The sequence below is a fragment of the Carcharodon carcharias genome, chromosome 4 (genome assembly GCF_017639515.1).
Source record: "Carcharodon carcharias isolate sCarCar2 chromosome 4, sCarCar2.pri, whole genome shotgun sequence".
Taxonomy (NCBI): domain Eukaryota; kingdom Metazoa; phylum Chordata; class Chondrichthyes; order Lamniformes; family Lamnidae; genus Carcharodon; species Carcharodon carcharias.
The window spans coordinates 16165277-16183581 of NC_054470.1; the positions used below are offsets into that span (position 1 = coordinate 16165277).

At 43.3% G+C, this 18305-nt stretch overlaps 1 protein-coding gene across 10 annotated transcripts in view; it reads left to right on the forward strand.

Moving 5' to 3' along the window:
* LOC121276954 (casein kinase I) overlaps window positions 1–18305 on the forward strand; it is a 284162-nt gene that overhangs the window by 231016 nt on the left and 34841 nt on the right. For 7 of the 10 annotated variants that reach the window (XM_041185689.1, XM_041185686.1, XM_041185693.1 and 4 more), the window contains one exon: window positions 9098–9193. The exons of the other annotated variants lie outside the window; for them this stretch is intronic. In XM_041185689.1, coding sequence (XP_041041623.1) covers window positions 9098–9193 — 96 coding nt within the window. The remainder of the gene's footprint in view (window positions 1–9097; window positions 9194–18305) is intronic. 10 annotated transcript variants of the gene reach the window in all.

Sequence of the window (18305 nt, forward strand, 5' to 3'; positions counted from 1 at the left end):
CAGATCATACTGTGCCTCCCGCCAAGCTATTCCAGTGCAACTACAACACTGAACCCTGTACTGAACACTGTACTGAACCCTTATGCTGCAGATCATACTGTGCCTCCCGCCAAGCTATTCCAGTGCAACTACAACACTGAACCCGCTGAACAAAGTGGAAAATTACCCAGTTATGTGCTGTCCACAAAAAGCAAGACAAACCGAATCTTATTACCAGCCCTCGGTCTACTCGCAATCATCAGCAAAGTTGAAGGTTTCGTTGACACAGCTATTAAGCTGCACTTATAGAATCACAGAATTGTTATGGTGCAGATGGAGACCATTTGGCCCATCGTGTCTGCACCGGCTCTCCAAATGAGCATTATGAATCAGTGCCATTCTCTGCCTTTTCTCCATAAAATAACGTTGTTTCTAATGCCCTCTTGAAGGCCTCAATTGAACCTGCCTCCACCACACTTCCACGCAGTACATTGCAAACCCAAAGCACTTGTGTGAATTTATTTTCTCTCACATTGCATTTGCTTATTTTTCAAATCACTTTAAATCTGAGCCTCTCGTTCTCCATCCTTTTATGAACAGGAACAGTTTCTCCCTATCTAGTCTGACCAGCCCCCTCATGATTTTGAACATCTCTATCAAATCTCCTCTTAACCTTCTCCTCTGCAAGGAGAACAGTCCCACCTTCTCCAATCTATCTTCATAACTCAGGTTTCTCATCCCTGGTACCATTTTTGTAAACCTCTTCTGCACTCTCTCCGATGCATTCACATCCTTCCTAAAGTGTGACACCCAGAACTGTACACAACACTCAAGCTGATGGCTAACTAGTGCTAACTAGTGTCCTGTACAAGTTCAGCATAACCTCCTTGCTCTTGTCCTCTATCCCCCTATTAATAAAACCTGGGACACTGTATGCTTTATTAACTCCTCTGTCCACCTGTCCTGCCAGCTTTAATGACTTATGCACATATATACCCAGGTCCCTCTGCTCCTGCACACCCTTTAGAGTTGCACCCCTTATTTTATATTGTCGCTCCATATTCTTCCTACCGAAAAGAATCACCTCACCCTTCTCCGCATGGAACTTCATCTGCTACCTACCTGCCCACTGCACCAACTTGTCTATGTATTTTGAAGTTCTATAATGTCCTCCTTACAGTTTACAATGCTTCCAAGTTATGTATCATCTGCAAACTTTGAAATTGTCCCCTGCAGACCAAGATCTAGATCATTAATATATATCAGGAAAAGCGGTGGTCCCAATACCGACCCCTGGGGAACTCCACTACAAACCTTCCTTCGGCCTGAAAAATATCCACTAACCATTACTTGCTGTTTTCTATTACGCAGCCAATTTGGTATCCATGTTGTTACTGTCCCTTTTTGTTCCATGAGCTATAACTTTTCTCACAACTCTGTTGTGCGGCATTGTATCGAATGCCTTTTACAAGTCTATGTACACCACATCTACAGCATTACCCTCATCAACCCTCTCCGTTAACTCTTCAAAAAGACTCCAGCATGTTAGTTAAACATGATTTTCCCTTAAGAAATCCTTGCAAGGCTTTCCTAATCAATCCACATTTTTCCATGTGACTATTAACTCTATCCTGAATAATTGTTTCTGGAAGCTTCCCACCACTGAAGTCAACTGGTCTGTAATTGCTGGGCTTATCTTTACAACCTTTTGAACAAGGGCGTAATGTTTGCAATTCCCCAGTCCTCTGGCACCTCCCCTGAGTCTAGGGAAGACTAAAATATTATGACTAGTGCCCCTGCAGTTTCCACTCTCACTTCCTTCAATATCCTTGGATGTATCTCATCCGGTCCTGATGCCTTGTCAACTTTTAAGTGCTGACAGTTTATCCAATGCCTACTCCTTAACAATTTTGAACCCTTCTAATGACAGAGTTTCCTCCCCTATCACCATGAATTGGGTAACAACTGCTTCTTTGGTAAAGACAGATGCAAATTATTCTTTTAACACCTCAGTCATGCCCCCTGCCTCCATGTGTAAATGCCCTTTTTTGGTCGCTAATCAGCCCCACTCCTCCTTTTACCACCTTTTTACTATTTGAATTTGCCTGTAGAAGACTTTGGGATTCCCCTTTGTTGGCTGCCAGTCTTTTTTTCTTAATCTGTCTTCAGTTCTGTTATTTGCTTCTTCACCTCCCCTCTGAACCTTCTGTATTCAGCTTCGTTCTCAATTGTATTTTCTGCCTGACACCTGTCATAAGCACACTTTTCCCTCTTTACCTTGATTTCTATCTTTTTTTTTCATCCAAGGAGCTCTGGATTTACTTGATCTACCTTTCCTCTTGCGGCAATATACCTTGACTGTGCCCGAATCATTTCTCCTTTTGAAGGTAGCCCGTTGTTCGGCTACAGTTTTTCCCATCAACCTTTGGTTCCAGTCTATCCGGCCCAGCTCCGTTCTTGCCCCGTTGAAGTCAGCTCTCTCCCAGTTAATTATTCTTACTCTGTCCTTTTCTACCGTTATCTTAAACCGTATGATACAATGATCACTGTCTTCTAAATGTTCCCCCACTGACACTTGATCTACTTGGCCCACCTCATTTCCAAGAGCCACAGCAATAACTTGCTTACTGCCGCTTGCTTTCTGTTCCAGCAGGACCCCTTGGCTCCAGACCTCATTATAGCCTTCACCTAAATATGTATTGAAGAGCTGATTTCCAAAAGTGAGGTGAGAGTGATTCCACTTGCTGTCAAGGCAGTTTCTCCAATGTTCACAGCTCTGCATTGGCCGTTAATATGGTAACATTCCCATGGTGCCTTGGCTATTAATTATATTACCTGCTAGGCAACATTCTTTTTCAGCTGCACTGGTATGTGGCTGCGCAGCAGTTGGGACTGTATCATGCAGGGGAGAAATGGGCTACGCACATCAAAGAGAAATTAAAGGGAACATTGCTGCTGAGTAACAGAATTAATTCGAGGTCTGGGTTTGTCACATTTTCTTGAAAACCTTGAGAATCTGAGCAGTCTATTACATTAAATGATGATGGAATGCAACGTCTGAATTCAATCCCTGTGTTTGTACATCTGTTAGTAAAAGCCAAGCTGTATGTGTCAAAGTTAATGTCGTTCTTTGGGAAAAGAATGGAATATTTCACCCAAGTGTACATGGATTTTAAAAAGGACATTTCATAAGATGTTGCATAGAAGAATTATTCACAAAATTGAGGCGGGAGGTGTTAAAGGGATAACGATAATATGGATAGGAAGTTGGTTAAATAGGAAGCAGAAAGCAAGGGTTAGTGGATGTTTTCTGGATTGAGTTTTCAGACAGTTGCTCTCAATATATAGAAGTGCCATGGAATCCGATGTGAGGGCTGCAATATCTAAAATATGCACGTGATACAAAATTAAAGTTTACTGTGAAAAGGATTTCAAGAGGACGTAGACAAGTCAGTAGGCTGGGTACATAATTGCCAGCTGGACATTTAAGGCTGAGAAATGTTTGATATGTTTTTGGAGGAAGTATTGTATATTAAAACTTTTAAATAAGATTCTTGAGCCACTTAATAGTGAAGAGTGGCTGAAGTGTTTTCCCAGCATCGGCGGAGAAGAAAAGAGTTGACGTTTCGAGTCCTCATGACCCTTCAACAGAACTCGAAACGTCAACTCTTTTCTTCTCCGCCGATGCTGCCAGACCTGCTGAGTTTTTCCAGGTAATTCTGTTTTTGTTTTGGATTTCCAGCATCCGCAGTTTTTTGTTTTTATTGAAGTGTTTTCCCATTGCCTTCCTCGTGGTTTTGATTTTTCTGTACTTCACTGAACTGGGCTGTGACTGAGGTTGGTGAGCCCTTCCTTGCCTTTTTACTGTTGGATGTGAGGATATTGAATGCCCTCCCAGAAACACTGGTGGAAACTGAGTCCATAGCACCTTTTCAATATTTGAAAAAGAAAAACCTAAGAAAGGATGTGGAATACCACTAAGTGGGAAAACTCTTTCAGAGAGCCAGCATATATAAAAATAGAATTAAAGTTAAAATTCTACATAAATAGCATTTCACTGGTGTTTTGCATTTTTCAAAATTTGCTAGAGCAGGAGGAAATGTTTTTTTAACTATACATTTGAGAAGAATATTTTTAAATTTATGAACAGCCAGGTTTTCAGAGGAGTTGTGCAGTTTTGCATCCTGAACTTATCAAAGCTTTTAACAGCATGGCAAACCTGTGGGTGACTTGTAGCAACACACCACAAATTAACAAGTAAAAAGACCATTAGAAATGCAATAAGTCTAATTATTCTGTGAATATTCTGATTGATCTTGCGGCTCACAGCTTCACAGGCAGTAAAATGTCAAAGCAAAATTGTGTGAAAGAGTTCAAAATAAATGTTTCCAGAGTTTGTTTAAAGATGCACTGAAGAATTGTTTAAGGGGCTATGTATCCATACATCATATATTATTTTTCCTGTGCAGTTGAGTATCCAATTGATGATGCTGTAATTCTGTCAGGCTTTTTATTGTTTTTTTAATTTTGGTATGGTCCAGATATGCACGGTATTGGCTTGATTACAGTACACTCATCAAAGCTAACAAATTCGTCTCATCATTATTTCAAAATTATCACAAATTTCACTTCAAAAGAATTTGTTTTGCGAAACGGAAAGGGAGATGGAAGAGGAAACCAAGATATGGCATCCCCTTACAAGTTGTAGAGGGAGCCCGGACCCCCTCCTCAGCCCAAAAATTCCCTTTAAAAGGGTGCACATAACAGAAGGAAGATGGGCCCACCATCAGCTCCTGTAGTTATAAATGTGCTGCAGCTGTGTTGATTACATTACCTAGCCTCCTGATGGCTGACCTCTCAGCTCTTTTCCCTTGTGCTTTCTAATTCCATGTCAGTTTAGGAATCGATGTGTCAGGCATTCTCAGAATGTGGCCAATATATGTCCATCTTGTGTCCTGATTATTAAAGTCAGTGATGAGAGCATAAAGAATCTGTAAAGGGATTTCGATAGGTTAAGTGAGTGGGCAAAAAGTTGGCTAACGGCGTATAATCTGGGAACATGTGAACTCGTCCACTTTGGCAGGAAGAATAGCAAAGCAGTATATTATTTGGATGGGGAGAGATTGCAGAACTGAGGTGCGGAGGGATCTAGATGTCCTGGTACGTGAATCACGAAGTGAAAATGGAGGTACAAGTGATTAGGAAGGCAAATGGAATGTTGTTGTTTATTGCAAGGGAAATGGAATATAAAAGTAGGGAAGTTTTGCTACAATTGTACAGCATGTTGGTGAGACCACATCTGGAGTACTGTGTACAGTTTTGGTTTCCTTACTTAAGAAAGGATATAACTGCATTAGAAGCAGTTTAGAGAAGGTTTACTCAACTGATGACTGAGATGAAGTGTGAGGGGGAGGTGTGTTATATTATGGAGAAAGGTTGGACAGGTTGGGCCTTTATCCACTGGATTTTAGAAGAATGAGGTGTGATCTTATTGAAACACATAAGATCCTGAGGGGACTTGACAAGGTGGATGCTAAGAGGATGTTTTCCCTTGTGGGAGAGACTAGAACAAGGAGACACCCTTTGAAAATAAGGGTGTCCATTTAAGATGGAGCTGAGGAGAATTTCTTTGAGAGATGTTGGTCTGTGGAATTCTCTTCTCCCAAAGAGCAGTGAAGACAGGGTCATTGAATATTTTTAGGATTGAGTTAGGCAGATTCTTGATTAATAACAGACTCAAAGGGTATAGAGGGAGTTGGGGCCACAATCAGATCAGCCGTGATCTTATCAGATGGCAGAACAGGCTCGAGGGGCTGAATGGCATACTCCTATTCCAAATTTATATGTTCATAAGAACTTGGGTTCTTGAAACTTTAATGTATAACCTAGCTTGTCTGGTTGTGCCTGATAGATCATTTGCCTTTCTTTGTATATCCATGACGCTAGGTGAATGATTTAATCTCCACATCAATAACAATTTGCAAAAAGTATAGAAGCAAGATGCAGCCTAGTTGACGCCAATTCTTATTAAATCTGTCAGGTAGCAACACTCAACTTCTTCTTAGGCAGTCCCTTTGGATTGAGAATGACTTGCTTGCACTCTGGTTCACTGGGTTCTGTGATAACTGATGAATCCAATGCACGATCTGCAGACTCTGTAACATGTGGGGCAGGTGATGCTTGAAGGGTTGGATAGATAGGTTGTTTGAGGTTTGTGTATTCCCGTCGATGCCTCAACTTCACCCCTGCATGTTTCCCATGCTGTCTCTTCGTGCATTAGGTGCCTTCCCAGATGAATTTTGGTCGGTCACAAGTCAGGGACCCTCTATGAAGTGGCAAGTATTTTTGACCTCTGCAGGGATGTTTTGAGGACATCCCTAAAGAGTTTCAATTGTCCTCATGGAAATCTTCGCCCCGACAGAGTTCTTGAGTAGAGCAGTTGCTTTGGGAGTCCACTGTCAGGCATATGAACTGCATGTCCTGCCCAGCAGAGCTGGTTTTTAGTGATTAGTGCCTCGATGATCAGCAAGTTGGCTTGGGAGTGGATGCTGCTGTTGGAGTGCCTTTGTTCCCATGGCTATTAGAGGACCTTCTGAAGGCACCACTGGTGGGACTTCTCCAGTGCTTTGAGGTGCCTACTGTAGGTTTTCCAAGTCTCTGAAGCAGATAGGATTCCAGGGATCACTGCTGCCCAGTCCACGATCTTAGTTCTCGGGTTTGAGATCCTGATCCTCAAATACTGTTTTCCTCAGTCAGCCAAAGGATGAATTGGCACATTGGAAGCGATGATGAATTTCGTCATCTGTGTCTGCCTTTGTCAAGAGGAGCCTTCCAAGATAGGACAGGATAACGTAACACTGGCTCTCAATGTACACCATGTTTCTTGATAAAAATGTCTTGATGATAATGACTTTTCATTATGACACTGCCATATTGAAGTTCAGGCAGTGCAATTGAATGATGAAGTAAACAAAATTCAGTGCCACCCATAACTGCCGTTCTTTGCTTTGCTCAACCCATGCAGAGTTAAGATCTGGTCAATGCAAGAATCTGTTCTTCCTTTTCCAGGAGCCTACAATCAGTTGCCACCTTAAATCTATTGAGGGTAATGGTACCAAACAATTTACCAAGGACAGATAATAATGCGACACCACACCAGTTGTTGCTGTTGTTTCTGTCCCCCTTCTTGTGAAGCTCGCCAATGATGACTTTTTGCCCAAACTCTTGGTGCTGCGTCTTTGTGCCCCATACTAAATTAAATGAACATAGGATGGTAATCCAGTTCCCATCTCCACTTAATTCTGCATAAGTCTGATCCACTTCAGATGGTTTGTTCTTTAAGTTAGCCATGGCGCATCTAATTTCATCAAAATTAGCATCCAGTTCGATGGAATTAGTTGATTCTACTGTCTTGAAGTGATGTGTTGAGGAATTTGTGAAAATTCTTTCTTCATTTGCTTTTTTACATCTTCCAGCTAAGTGATAAGAGAATCACGCTTATTTCTGATAGGACCTTCGCTGTGGTATTTAATATCTATTGCAAGTTTCTTTCCATTCTGAAACGTCTCATCATTTTTCCCCTTACTGCAACCCTTTCTGCTTTTTCAGCTGGCTTGACAATGCAGTTTGTTTTATCTTTACCTATTGAGCAATTAACTGGCTTGTCTTAGCATTTTTCTTTCCTCCACCTGCTCTCATTGCGATCAGATGTGTTGTGCTGATTCAGCTTGGCCTTTCCCTTTCAGTATTTGCATGCCATGTGTTAGTACTAAGCCACTCAGCATTCTTGGTCTTTCACATATCACAATACCAGCTCAGCCATCACGATATTTCTTAATGAAAGTGCAAGCACCTTCTATATTGCCAAATGTATTGTCCATCTCTGCTGCAACTTCAATTCCACTTTGGAAGCCGGGTCTTTTGAATCTAACAACATTGATTCTGTCTTTTTTCAGCATGTATGTTGCCTTTTGATCTCTGTACTACCTTCTTTCTCAAATTTAGAAGTTGGTTTCCATTGTATCAACTTAAAAGTTGGTTTCCATAGTATCAACGTACAGTTCGTGATCACTGATGATGCCAGTGTCACAAGAAGCCTGGATATTGCATAAAGACAAACTGAACATTTTAATAGCTATCTTTAACTTCATCACTTTGCTCACATGTCAATTTTAAGTGACATGCCTGAAATCGTGTTCGGAGCAGTCTGTTGTTGGTGGGTTCCCAGTCCAGAAGAGCATAGCTAAGGTGCCTCACCAATATGAATGCACCCCCTTCCTTATCACCTACTGGAGTTTGAGTGCAGGATGATGTTCCCTTCTGACAAATATAAAATATCTCATCAGTGATGGATTTCAGTTCTTTTGCACCCAGGCCTATAAAAGGTGATAATAACCCCTTATCACACCCACGGAAACTATGATTCAGTACTGTGATAAGCTTTCCTCTGAAAATACCGGCTACTTTTCAGTGAATTCTAATTATGCCGTTTTAGCCGAGACAGGTAATTTATCTGTCATTTTCTTTGTCCATTGTTGATGAGACCGTACAATTAATTTCAGTTTGTCAAGTCAGATGGTGTTTGTACTATGGAAATGAGCAGATACAGTTTAATTCCATTGATGAGCCACCACTGACAAATGTTAAACGGTGAAATTGCAGTTGCTGGAAAGTTTCATAGTTATTAGGTTTACAGCCTTTAAAAAGAGCAGGAAAGCATCAGAATCAAGGCTGACCCTGTTCTTATCCAATATCTGCAATAACTTCCCTCAGTCTTGAGCTACACCCAGTTGTAAGAGTTAATTTTAATGAACACTAAATTAGTATTTGACCAATCAGTAAAGTGACTAGGATGTTAAGTTACAGGTATTACAGCAAAAATCAGAAGTTATTGAATATTGTGATCATCAGTTCATAATGCATGAATGTTAGTATTATGCTAAGCTATACAACCATTCTGTTTCAGTTTGTCTGTTTTTGATTTTTGTGGGGTTTTTTGTACAGTTTTAAGTGTCTTAAGTTTGTTTCAATCTTCCCACAGCATGAGGTTTTTAATGAGTTGTTGGGGTTTTTTTCCTTCCTCCTGTTTCATGCATGCTTTGTAAAATAAAAATGGCAGTCAGCAGACCACAGGGGAGCTTGGGACACTCAGCAGACCAACCCCCATCACTTGAGAGCTCACCTGGCAGCTGACAGACATGGTGGTTCTGTACAGGTATTTTCTGCTTCTTTCCCTCTCACCCTGCATGCTGGTATGACTAATCCAGGAGTCTTGCATATGGTTGCATCCTTCTGTACCTGCAGCGAAAAAAAATCATTTTGTGTGTGGTGTGTGTATAACATATGTTACTGTCTTCATATATTTATATCAAAAGCTTATAACAACTTTTATTTGCGCTCTCCCTGACATTAAATATCAAAACATTCATTTCTGAACTGTTACAAAGTAGACCTTTGTTAAACCAGTCTGAGGCTTTTCAACCCTGTCTGTAAAATCCACAACAGCATTATTTTATGTTCAAATGTATGTGCTGATACCTGAAATAATCATATCAGGCATATAGAGGCATTTACAGTCACTTTTAGCCTGTTTAAATGTATTGCACCAGACAGCATTAAATTGGCTTTGATTTGTTTTTATCATGCTGTAGAAAGAGAATTTAATTTTGAATGTTGTTTAACCGAATGTTTTGGAGGATTCCTATGATGCAGTTAGCCTTGCATCTAATTATCCAATTGATATTTGTCATTTTTAATATATGCAACAGGCAGAATTCAAGTTGTCAAAAATTAAGATGAGGGTTTGCATGGTGCAATATATTTAAACTCTGTGCTGTGCAATAGAATGGAAAAATGTCTGTTCAGGCTTGATGATTTCCAGAAGTTGAGATGCCAATGCCGTTGTGATGAAGCGTTGAGTGAAGTCTAGTAGTTTGCATACCATGAAGGAGTTGCCACCTTGAGCTCATATTATTGATTATATGGCAGCAATATCAGACACCTGGGGTCTTCACGGTGACTTGCATGGAGAAGATACACAGCACAGGATGACTTCAGGGACAAAAATAAAGAACAACTTCAAATTTTTATGAATCTTACAGTCTCATGCATTTATCCAACTTTTCTATATCAATCTTCTTGTCTGCACTCGGATTGAAATCTCCCTATATAAACTGGTCACGTAATTGCACGGTCCTTCCAGTGCAGGCAAAACATTGAGACTTCATTAGGTCTGGGTACTTGGGCCAAAGAGCTTCTTGCTCTCTAACCCATTTCATATGGAACACTCAGTACCAGGGTGAGGAATTGTAGTTATGTGGAGAGAATAGAGCCTGGAAAAGCTGAGATTGTAGTGTTCAAAATCATACTGGGCTTTGGTAGAGTAAATAAGGAGAAACTGTTTCCATTGCCAGGATGATCGCTTACTAGAGGGTACGGATTTAAGATAATTAACAAAAGAATCGGAGGGCGTATGAAGATTTTATTTTTATTCAGTGAGACGTTAAGACCTAAATACAATGCCACATGTGTTTGTTTGTGTGCATGTATACATATCTACATATCTGATATATGCAACTATATATGTCAATACACAATAATTAAAAAGTTCTGACGCTGAGATATCTAATAAATTTTGTCATAATAGATATAGTGCGTCAATGATACATAGGGGTAGAAAATAATTACTATTACCCCAGCACTTCCACTTCTGGACCACTGAACCCAATATTAATTCCCAGGTGCATGAGAAGTTGCTGGATATTTTCTTCTGAGCTAGTGTTGAGCATGAATGTCACTGGAATGATTAGTGCGTGCATGCATCCCCTTCATATTGATTGCGTGCATCTGTTATGTGTGGAGTGCAGAAACAGTCATGGCAGTATACCATTGCAGATCTGTCGCTTTACCCAATACTGTTTTTAACTAGTGTCACAAATTCATGAAGAACGGGATTGAAATTGCTTTAAAATGTAATGCTGTTGACTGCAACTGTTTGTATAGCTTTGGAAACAGACAGTATTTCCAGCATCTGTGTGATATATCAAGAGAAATGTTGTCCTTTTTTGCACTTCTGTAGATTTTAAATAAGCAACAATAGTATATCTCGTCACTTAGCATGGTGAAAGAGTTTACACTTGAATATTCACAAGTTTAAATGCCAATGAGTGCAAATGTTAATGGGTCAGTGGTTTGTTTCTTTTGTAGTTACTGGTTAATCCACTAGGATTAATTCACCAACTATTATAATTTGTATTTATATTGTGCCTTTAACATAGAAAGGTGGTCCATGGCATTTCACAATGACATATACAAAATATGTCACTAAACCAAAGGAAATATGAAGAAATTTTGAGCAAAAATTTGGTCAAAGAGGTGGATTTTTTGAAGCATGTTTTACATGAAGAGAACAAAGTGGGGTGGTGGAGAGTCTTGGGCAGGGAATCCTAGAGTATGAAGCCTAGGCGGCCAATGCCATCGCTGCTAATGATGGGGTGAAGACTGGTGGAAATGCACAAGGGACTAGAGTTCTCCAGGATTTGGGTGTAGGGCTGGAGGAGGTTGCATAGATGAGGCCATGAAGTAATTTAAATATTAGGATAAGAACCTTAAACCTGAGGGGTTGGGGAACTCACAGCAGTGCCTTCAGTTCTCTGCACCCTATCTCTCCATTACCCCCTCCTCCTTTAACAGCCTTCTTAAAACCCATTCTTTCACCAACGTTTTAATCATCTCTCTCGCTATCTCTTCAGCTCAGCATAAATTTTTCTATGATCTTACTTGTATCTGGCACCTTGGGGCGTTTTTCTGCATTGAAGCATGGTTTAACACAAATTGTAAATTTTCTGTGAAGCGTGGTAACTTCACAATATGTCATGGGTCTACTAATGGTCTTTCATGAATTTTCCCTGTGGTGTTACCCATTCCCATTACCTTCTTGTGGTAACAAAGTATTTTTTTTTCCAGTGAGTATATAATACATTTTAATCTTTCAAGAAAATGATAGTATAAATAAAATACAGGTATGTGCTGAGGTAAATTTGCCAGTGCAAGGAAAAAGGTTTGAAGTTTAAATCCAATAGATCATTATTAATAACCTATTCTGACAAGATACTTATCCTAGCATTTACTTTCTTTGTAAAGACAATTTAAATTTGTTACCCATCAAATTAAATATGACTTGTGTTGCCTGTGAGGAGACAATATCGCCCTTTACTTCCTTTCTTTCCCCTGGCAAATGGATTTTCCTCTCAGCAGAATGAAGAATGGAGCTCTCATGAGTATCTGTTCTATCCTAGAACAGAACCTTTTCATGGGTTGGAGGTTTACTCCTGTGCTACTTATTTCAAGCGTTCCAATATTCCAGCACATTTACAGAATTGAATCTGGAATGGTTTAAATTTGATAAACAGTCCTTTTCTTTTTGATCACATTTTGTGCCCTACATGTTTTTTGTCATTGTGATATAACGGGCAACTTTCCATTTCAAGATCAGATGGAATATGATCAGCTGCAGATTCAAGTTGCCTGTATTAGTGCCCAATAATAACCCAGTCCCTGTAGTGAGGTGTTTCACTTTTCATTACTGCCACCCTATTCTCCGTTTGAATGTTCTACGTTTGTGACGAGACTTGGAGCGGGGTTGAATTTGACCAAATTTGCATTCGCATTGGATTATGTAACCTGGAAGTTAGATGATTTTGCCATTGTCTCTTCAATCTGGCAATGTGTATTGATCATGTCTTGGATCTAGAAAGTTGTATGAGCATCTTAGAATGGCTCCACTATGTTCCCTCGTCCCAAAAGAGGATGTGTTCCTTTTATTTGCTTGTTCCCTCACTTGCTGTCCCCGTTCTCTCCCTTTCGTGCAGTCTCTCTGTCTGTCTCTCTGTCACTCACTCTTCTCTCTGTCACTCACTCCTCTCTGTCACTCACTCTTCTCTCTGTCACTCACTCTTCTCTCTGTCACTCACTCTTCTCTCTCTGTCACTCACTCTTCTCTCTGTCACTCACTCTTCTCTCTGTCACTCACTCTTCTCTCTGTCACTCACTCTTCTCTCTGTCACTCACTCTTCTCTCTCTGTCACTCACTCTTCTCTCTGTCACTCACTCTTCTCTCTGTCACTCACTCTTCTCTCTGTCACTCACTCTTCTCTCTGTCACTCACTCTTCTCTCTGTCACTCACTCTTCTCTCTGTCACTCACTCTTCTCTCTCTGTCACTCACTCTTCTCTCTCTGTCACTCACTCTTCTCTCTCTGTCACTCACTCTTCTCTCTCTCTCACTCACTCTTCTCTCTCTGTCACTCACTCTTCTCTCTGTCACTCACTCTTCTCTCTGTCACTCACTCTTCTCTCTCTGTCACTCACTCTTCTCTCTCTGTCACTCACTCTTCTCTCTCTCTCACTCACTCTTCTCTCTCTGTCACTCACTCTTCTCTCTCTCTCACTCACTCTTCTCTCTCTGTCACTCACTCTTCTCTCTCTCTCACTCACTCTTCTCTCTCTGTCACTCACTCTTCTCTCTGTCACTCACTCTCCTCTCTCTGTCACTCACTCTCCTCTCTCTGTCACTCACTCTCCTCTCTCTGTCACTCACTCTCCTCTCTCTGTCACTCACTCTCTCTCTCTCTCTCCTCCTCTCTCTGTCACTCCATCATTCTCACCCTCTCTCTCTCTCTCTCTCACTCACTCACTCCATCTCACTCTCTCCCTCTCTGTCTGTCTCTTGGTCACTCGCTCTCTCCTCGGTCACTCGCGCTCTCTCACTCTCCTCGGTCACTCGCGCTCTCTCTCCCTCTCTCCCTCTCTCTCTCTCTCTCTCTCCTCGGTCACTTGCGCGCGCTCGCTCTCTCTCTCTCTCTCTCTCCTCGGTCACTTGCGCTCTCTCTCTCGCTCTCTCACTCTCCCCTTGGTCATGCGCGCACTCTCTCCCCCTCTCTCCCCTCAGTCACGTGTGCTCCCTCTCTCTCTATCCCTCTCTCCTTGGTCACACGTGCGCGTTCTCTCTCTCTCTCCCTCTCTCCTCGGTCACTGGCGCGCTCTCTCTCTCTCTCCCTCTCTCCTCGGTCATGCACGCTCCCTCTCTCTCTATCCCTCTCTCCTCGGTTATGCACGCTCCCTCTCTCTCTCTCCCTCTCTCCTCGGTCACTGGCGCGCTCTCTCTATCCCTCTCTGCTCAGTCACGTGCGCACGCTCTCCTCGGTCACTCGCTCTCTCTCCTCAGTCACTCGCTCTCTCTCCTCGGTCACTCGCTCTCCCTCTCTCTCCTTGGTCACGCGCTCTCCCTCTCTGTTGGTCACCTGCTTTCCTATCTCTGTGTCTCTCGGTCACTCACTTTCCTCTCTCATTCACCTCCTCTCTTGCTTGTTCTCTTTCTGTCATTCACTCTCTCCCCCCCCCACCACCCCCCTCTCTCTCACTCTCTCTCTCTCTCTTCATTTGCCCTCCTCGCTCTCCTCTCTCTCTCTCCGTCCCTATCTTCTCTCTGTTACTCTCCTCGCTTTCTTGCCCTCTGTCTCTGTCGCTCACTCTCTCTTGCGTGCTGTCTTGCTCTGTCTATCTCTCACTCACTCTCCTCTCTCTCTCTCCCTCCCTCCCTCCTCCCCCCCCCCCCCCCCCCCCCCCCACTCCCCCTTCCCGGTCATTCGGTCTCCTCTCTCGCTCCCCCCACTCTCCCTGTCTCTTTCTCAATCTTTCTCTCTCAATCTGTTGCTCCCCGTCTTTCTTAATCTCTCCCTTTCTCTTTTCCTCTTCTTCTGTCCCCCTCCCTCTGAGCACCTCTCCCCCTCTCTCTCCCTATCACTCTGTGTGTCATACGCTCTCCTCTCTATCACTCCCTCTCCTCTCTCTCTCTCTCTCTCACTCACTCACTCTGCGTTCGCTCTCTGTCACTCATTCGCTCTCCTTTCCCCTGCTCTATCATTCACTCGCTCTCCTTGCTCTCTCCCTCACGCTGTCTGTCACTCAGTCGTGCTCTCTTTCTCTCTCTCTCTGTCACTCGCTTTCCTCTCTCTGATTCAATCTCCCCTCTCAATCATTCTCCACTCTCCCTCCCTCGCTCCCTCTATGTCACCCCTTCTTCTCTCTCTCTCTCTCTGTCACTCCCTCTCTTGCACTCTCTGTCACTCGCTCGCTCTTTTCCTCTCTCTCTCATTCACTCCCTCTCTCTGTCGTTCCGCAGCCTCCTCTCTCTCTCTCATTCACTCCCTCTCTCTGTCGTTCCGCAGCCTCCTCTCTCTCTCTTGTTCACCCTCCTCTCTCTCTCTCGTTCGCCCTCCTCTCTCTCTCTCTGTCTCTCGTTTGCCCTCCTCTCTGTCTCTCGTTCGCCCTCCTCTCTGTCTCTCGTTCGCCCTCCTCTCTGTCTCTCGTTCGCCCTCCTCTCTCTTTCTCGTTTGCCCTCCTCTCTCTCTCTCGTTTGCCCTCCTCTCTCTCTCTCGTTTGCCCTCCTCTCTCTCTCTCGTTTGCCCTCCTCTCTCTCTCTCGTTTGCCCTCCTCTCTCTCTCTCGTTTGCCCTCCTCTCTCTCTCTCGTTTGCCCTCCTCTCTCTCTCTCGTTTGCCCTCCTCTCTCTCTCTCGTTTGCCCTCCTCTCTCTCTCTCGTTTGCCCTCCTCTCTCTCTCTCGTTTGCCCTCCTCTCTCTCTCTCGTTTGCCCTCCTCTCTCTCTCTCGTTTGCCCTCCTCTCTCTCTCTCGTTTGCCCTCCTCTCTCTCTCTCGTTTGCCCTCCTCTCTCTCTCTCGTTTGCCCTCCTCTCTCTCTCTCGTTTGCCCTCCTCTCTCTCTCTCGTTTGCCCTCCTCTCTCTCTCTCGTTCGCCCTCCTCTCTTTCTTTCTCTCTCTCTCTCTATCTCTCTGTCTCTCCCCCGCCAGCATCATTTGCATATATATGAAATTTATTGATGTTTGCAAAAACCCATTTTCCTGTACCTACTCGAGGGTAATTAGGGATTGGCAATAAATGCTGATCTTGCCTGCAACACTCACATCCCAAGAAAGAATAAATACATTTTAACAAAAAGGTGTGGTTTAGCATAACTTATTCAATTCCCTTAAAGGAAAAGATATGAACTCATTATGTTCTTGTCACAAGCAGGGATATTCTCAAGAGGAAGCAAGGAGCACCGTAGGAATTGTTTAACAGGAAGAGGAGCCCCAACGTGTTTTACAGCCAATAACTTACTTTTAATACGTGGCACTTGTATTGCAGGAAGCTCTCAAAATTATTACAGCGCAGAAAGAGACCATTCGCCCATAGTGTCTGCACTGGTTCTCCATATGATCAATTCACTTAGTGCCATTCTCACACCTTCCCCCCGTAACCTTTGGCATTTTTCTTTTTCCGATAGCAGTCCAGTTCCCTTTTAAATGCTTCGATTGTACCTCCCTCCACCACAGTCTCAGGCACTGAATTCCCCAGCTTTTCCTCATATTGCGTTTGTTCCTTTTGCCAATCACTTAAACCTGTGCCTCTCATACTCTATCCTTTCATGAGTGGGAACGGTTTCTCCCTATCTGCTCTGTCCAGTCCCCTCATTTTGAGTATTTCTATCAAATTCCCTCTCAGCCTTCTTTTCTCCAAGAATAACTGTGCCAATTTCTCCAATCTATCTTCATAACTGAAGTTCCTCATCCCTGGGACCATGCTCATGAATCTTTCCTGCACTCCCTCCAATGCCTTTGGTAACTGATTTGTGTACAAGATCCCACAAACAGCTACAGAATAAATGAGCAGTCCATTTTTTTTTTTTACGTATTAATTGAGGGATACATGTGGCCAGTACACCTTTCCTGCTCTTCTTGGAATAGTGTCATGGGATCTTTATGCCCATCACTGCAGGCTGGACCACAGCTCAATATGTCATCCAAAAGGTGACATCTCTAACAGTGCAGCATTCAGTCAGTACTGCACTGAAGTGTCAGCCTACCTAATGTTCCCAATTCTCAAGAGTGAGGCTTGAACTTATGACCTCCTGACTCGATAGCAAGCGTGCTCCCACTGAGTCATGGCTGACTCCCATTCCCTACTAAGGGTCAGATATACATGAATCTGAACACATTGCCTTATGACATAACTTCTCCGTTTTTTTTTTATTAGCTGTCTTTCATTATGTAGTAGCTGAGTGACATAGCAGAAGTCAAATATAGCTGGCATTTTCATGAGATGCTGGTGGGAGGCTCAGAGACTGGGTCCTCATGGGGGGGTTAGACAGAACTGCACTAAAACAAAAACAAATTCCTTCGTACAAGCACACCCAAGTCTCTCTCAACATCAACATTTACAAATTTCACACCTTTTGAAAAATATTCTGTTTTTCTGTTCTTACAACCAAAGTGAATAACCTCACAATCCCCCGCATTAAATGCCATCTACTGCCTTGTTGCCCCCACTCACTTAACCTGCCTATATCTCTTTGCAATCTCTTTGTGTTCTCCTCCCAGCTTGCATTTCCAACTAGCTTTGCATCATCAGCAAACTCAGACATTACTCTCTACCTCTACAATCTGTATTCATGACTTGAGTGAAAATAGCTGAGACCTAGCACTGACCTTTGTGGAACTCCTAGGGAAGAATTTCCCCCTCCCCCTTGGGAGAGGGGGGAGTGCAGGAGCAAGCACGTGCAGGCGCACCTCCGATTGGTGCCCCCAATCGGGTGGGGGGGGGGGGGGGGGGGGGGGGGGGGGCGCCATTTTATGTGGGTGGGCCAATTAAGGCCTGCCCAGCATGACGTCTGCCAGGAAGCGCTATGCACTCTCTGTGCAGGTGGCGGAGGGGGAGGGGACTCCCTCAGCCGGGAGTGCACTCTTTAATGTATGCACATGTGCGCAAAAGAGCGCACTCATCTCCCTGAGGCTAAGTGCTGCCTCAGGGAGATCGGCACCAAATTCAAAAATGATCAGTGCACAAAATTAAAATTTCCCTGACATGTCCCCTCATGTGACATGTCCGTCACTTTCATTCAAACTTTTAATAAATTTTTTAAAAACCTACATGAAACCTCATCCCACCTGTGGGGAGGTCCATTAATTATTTCAATTACTTTTTAAATGGCTTCAATAGGCCGCTGATAGGTCGGCGGGTGCACAGCTGACTTGGCTGCACCCCCGCCGCCCTGAAAATTGAAGTGAGGCGGGGTGACAGGTGTTCCACCCAACATTATCCTGCGTCATTTTATGAATCGGCGAGCGGTCACCCTCCCCCACCTCCCAGCTCACCGACCTCAATATCCTGGCCCTAGTCACAGCCGCCACCTTGAAAATACCCATTTATCCCCACTCACTGCTTCTTGTCCATTAACCAATCCTCTGTCCACGCTAATAATTGAGCGCCCAACC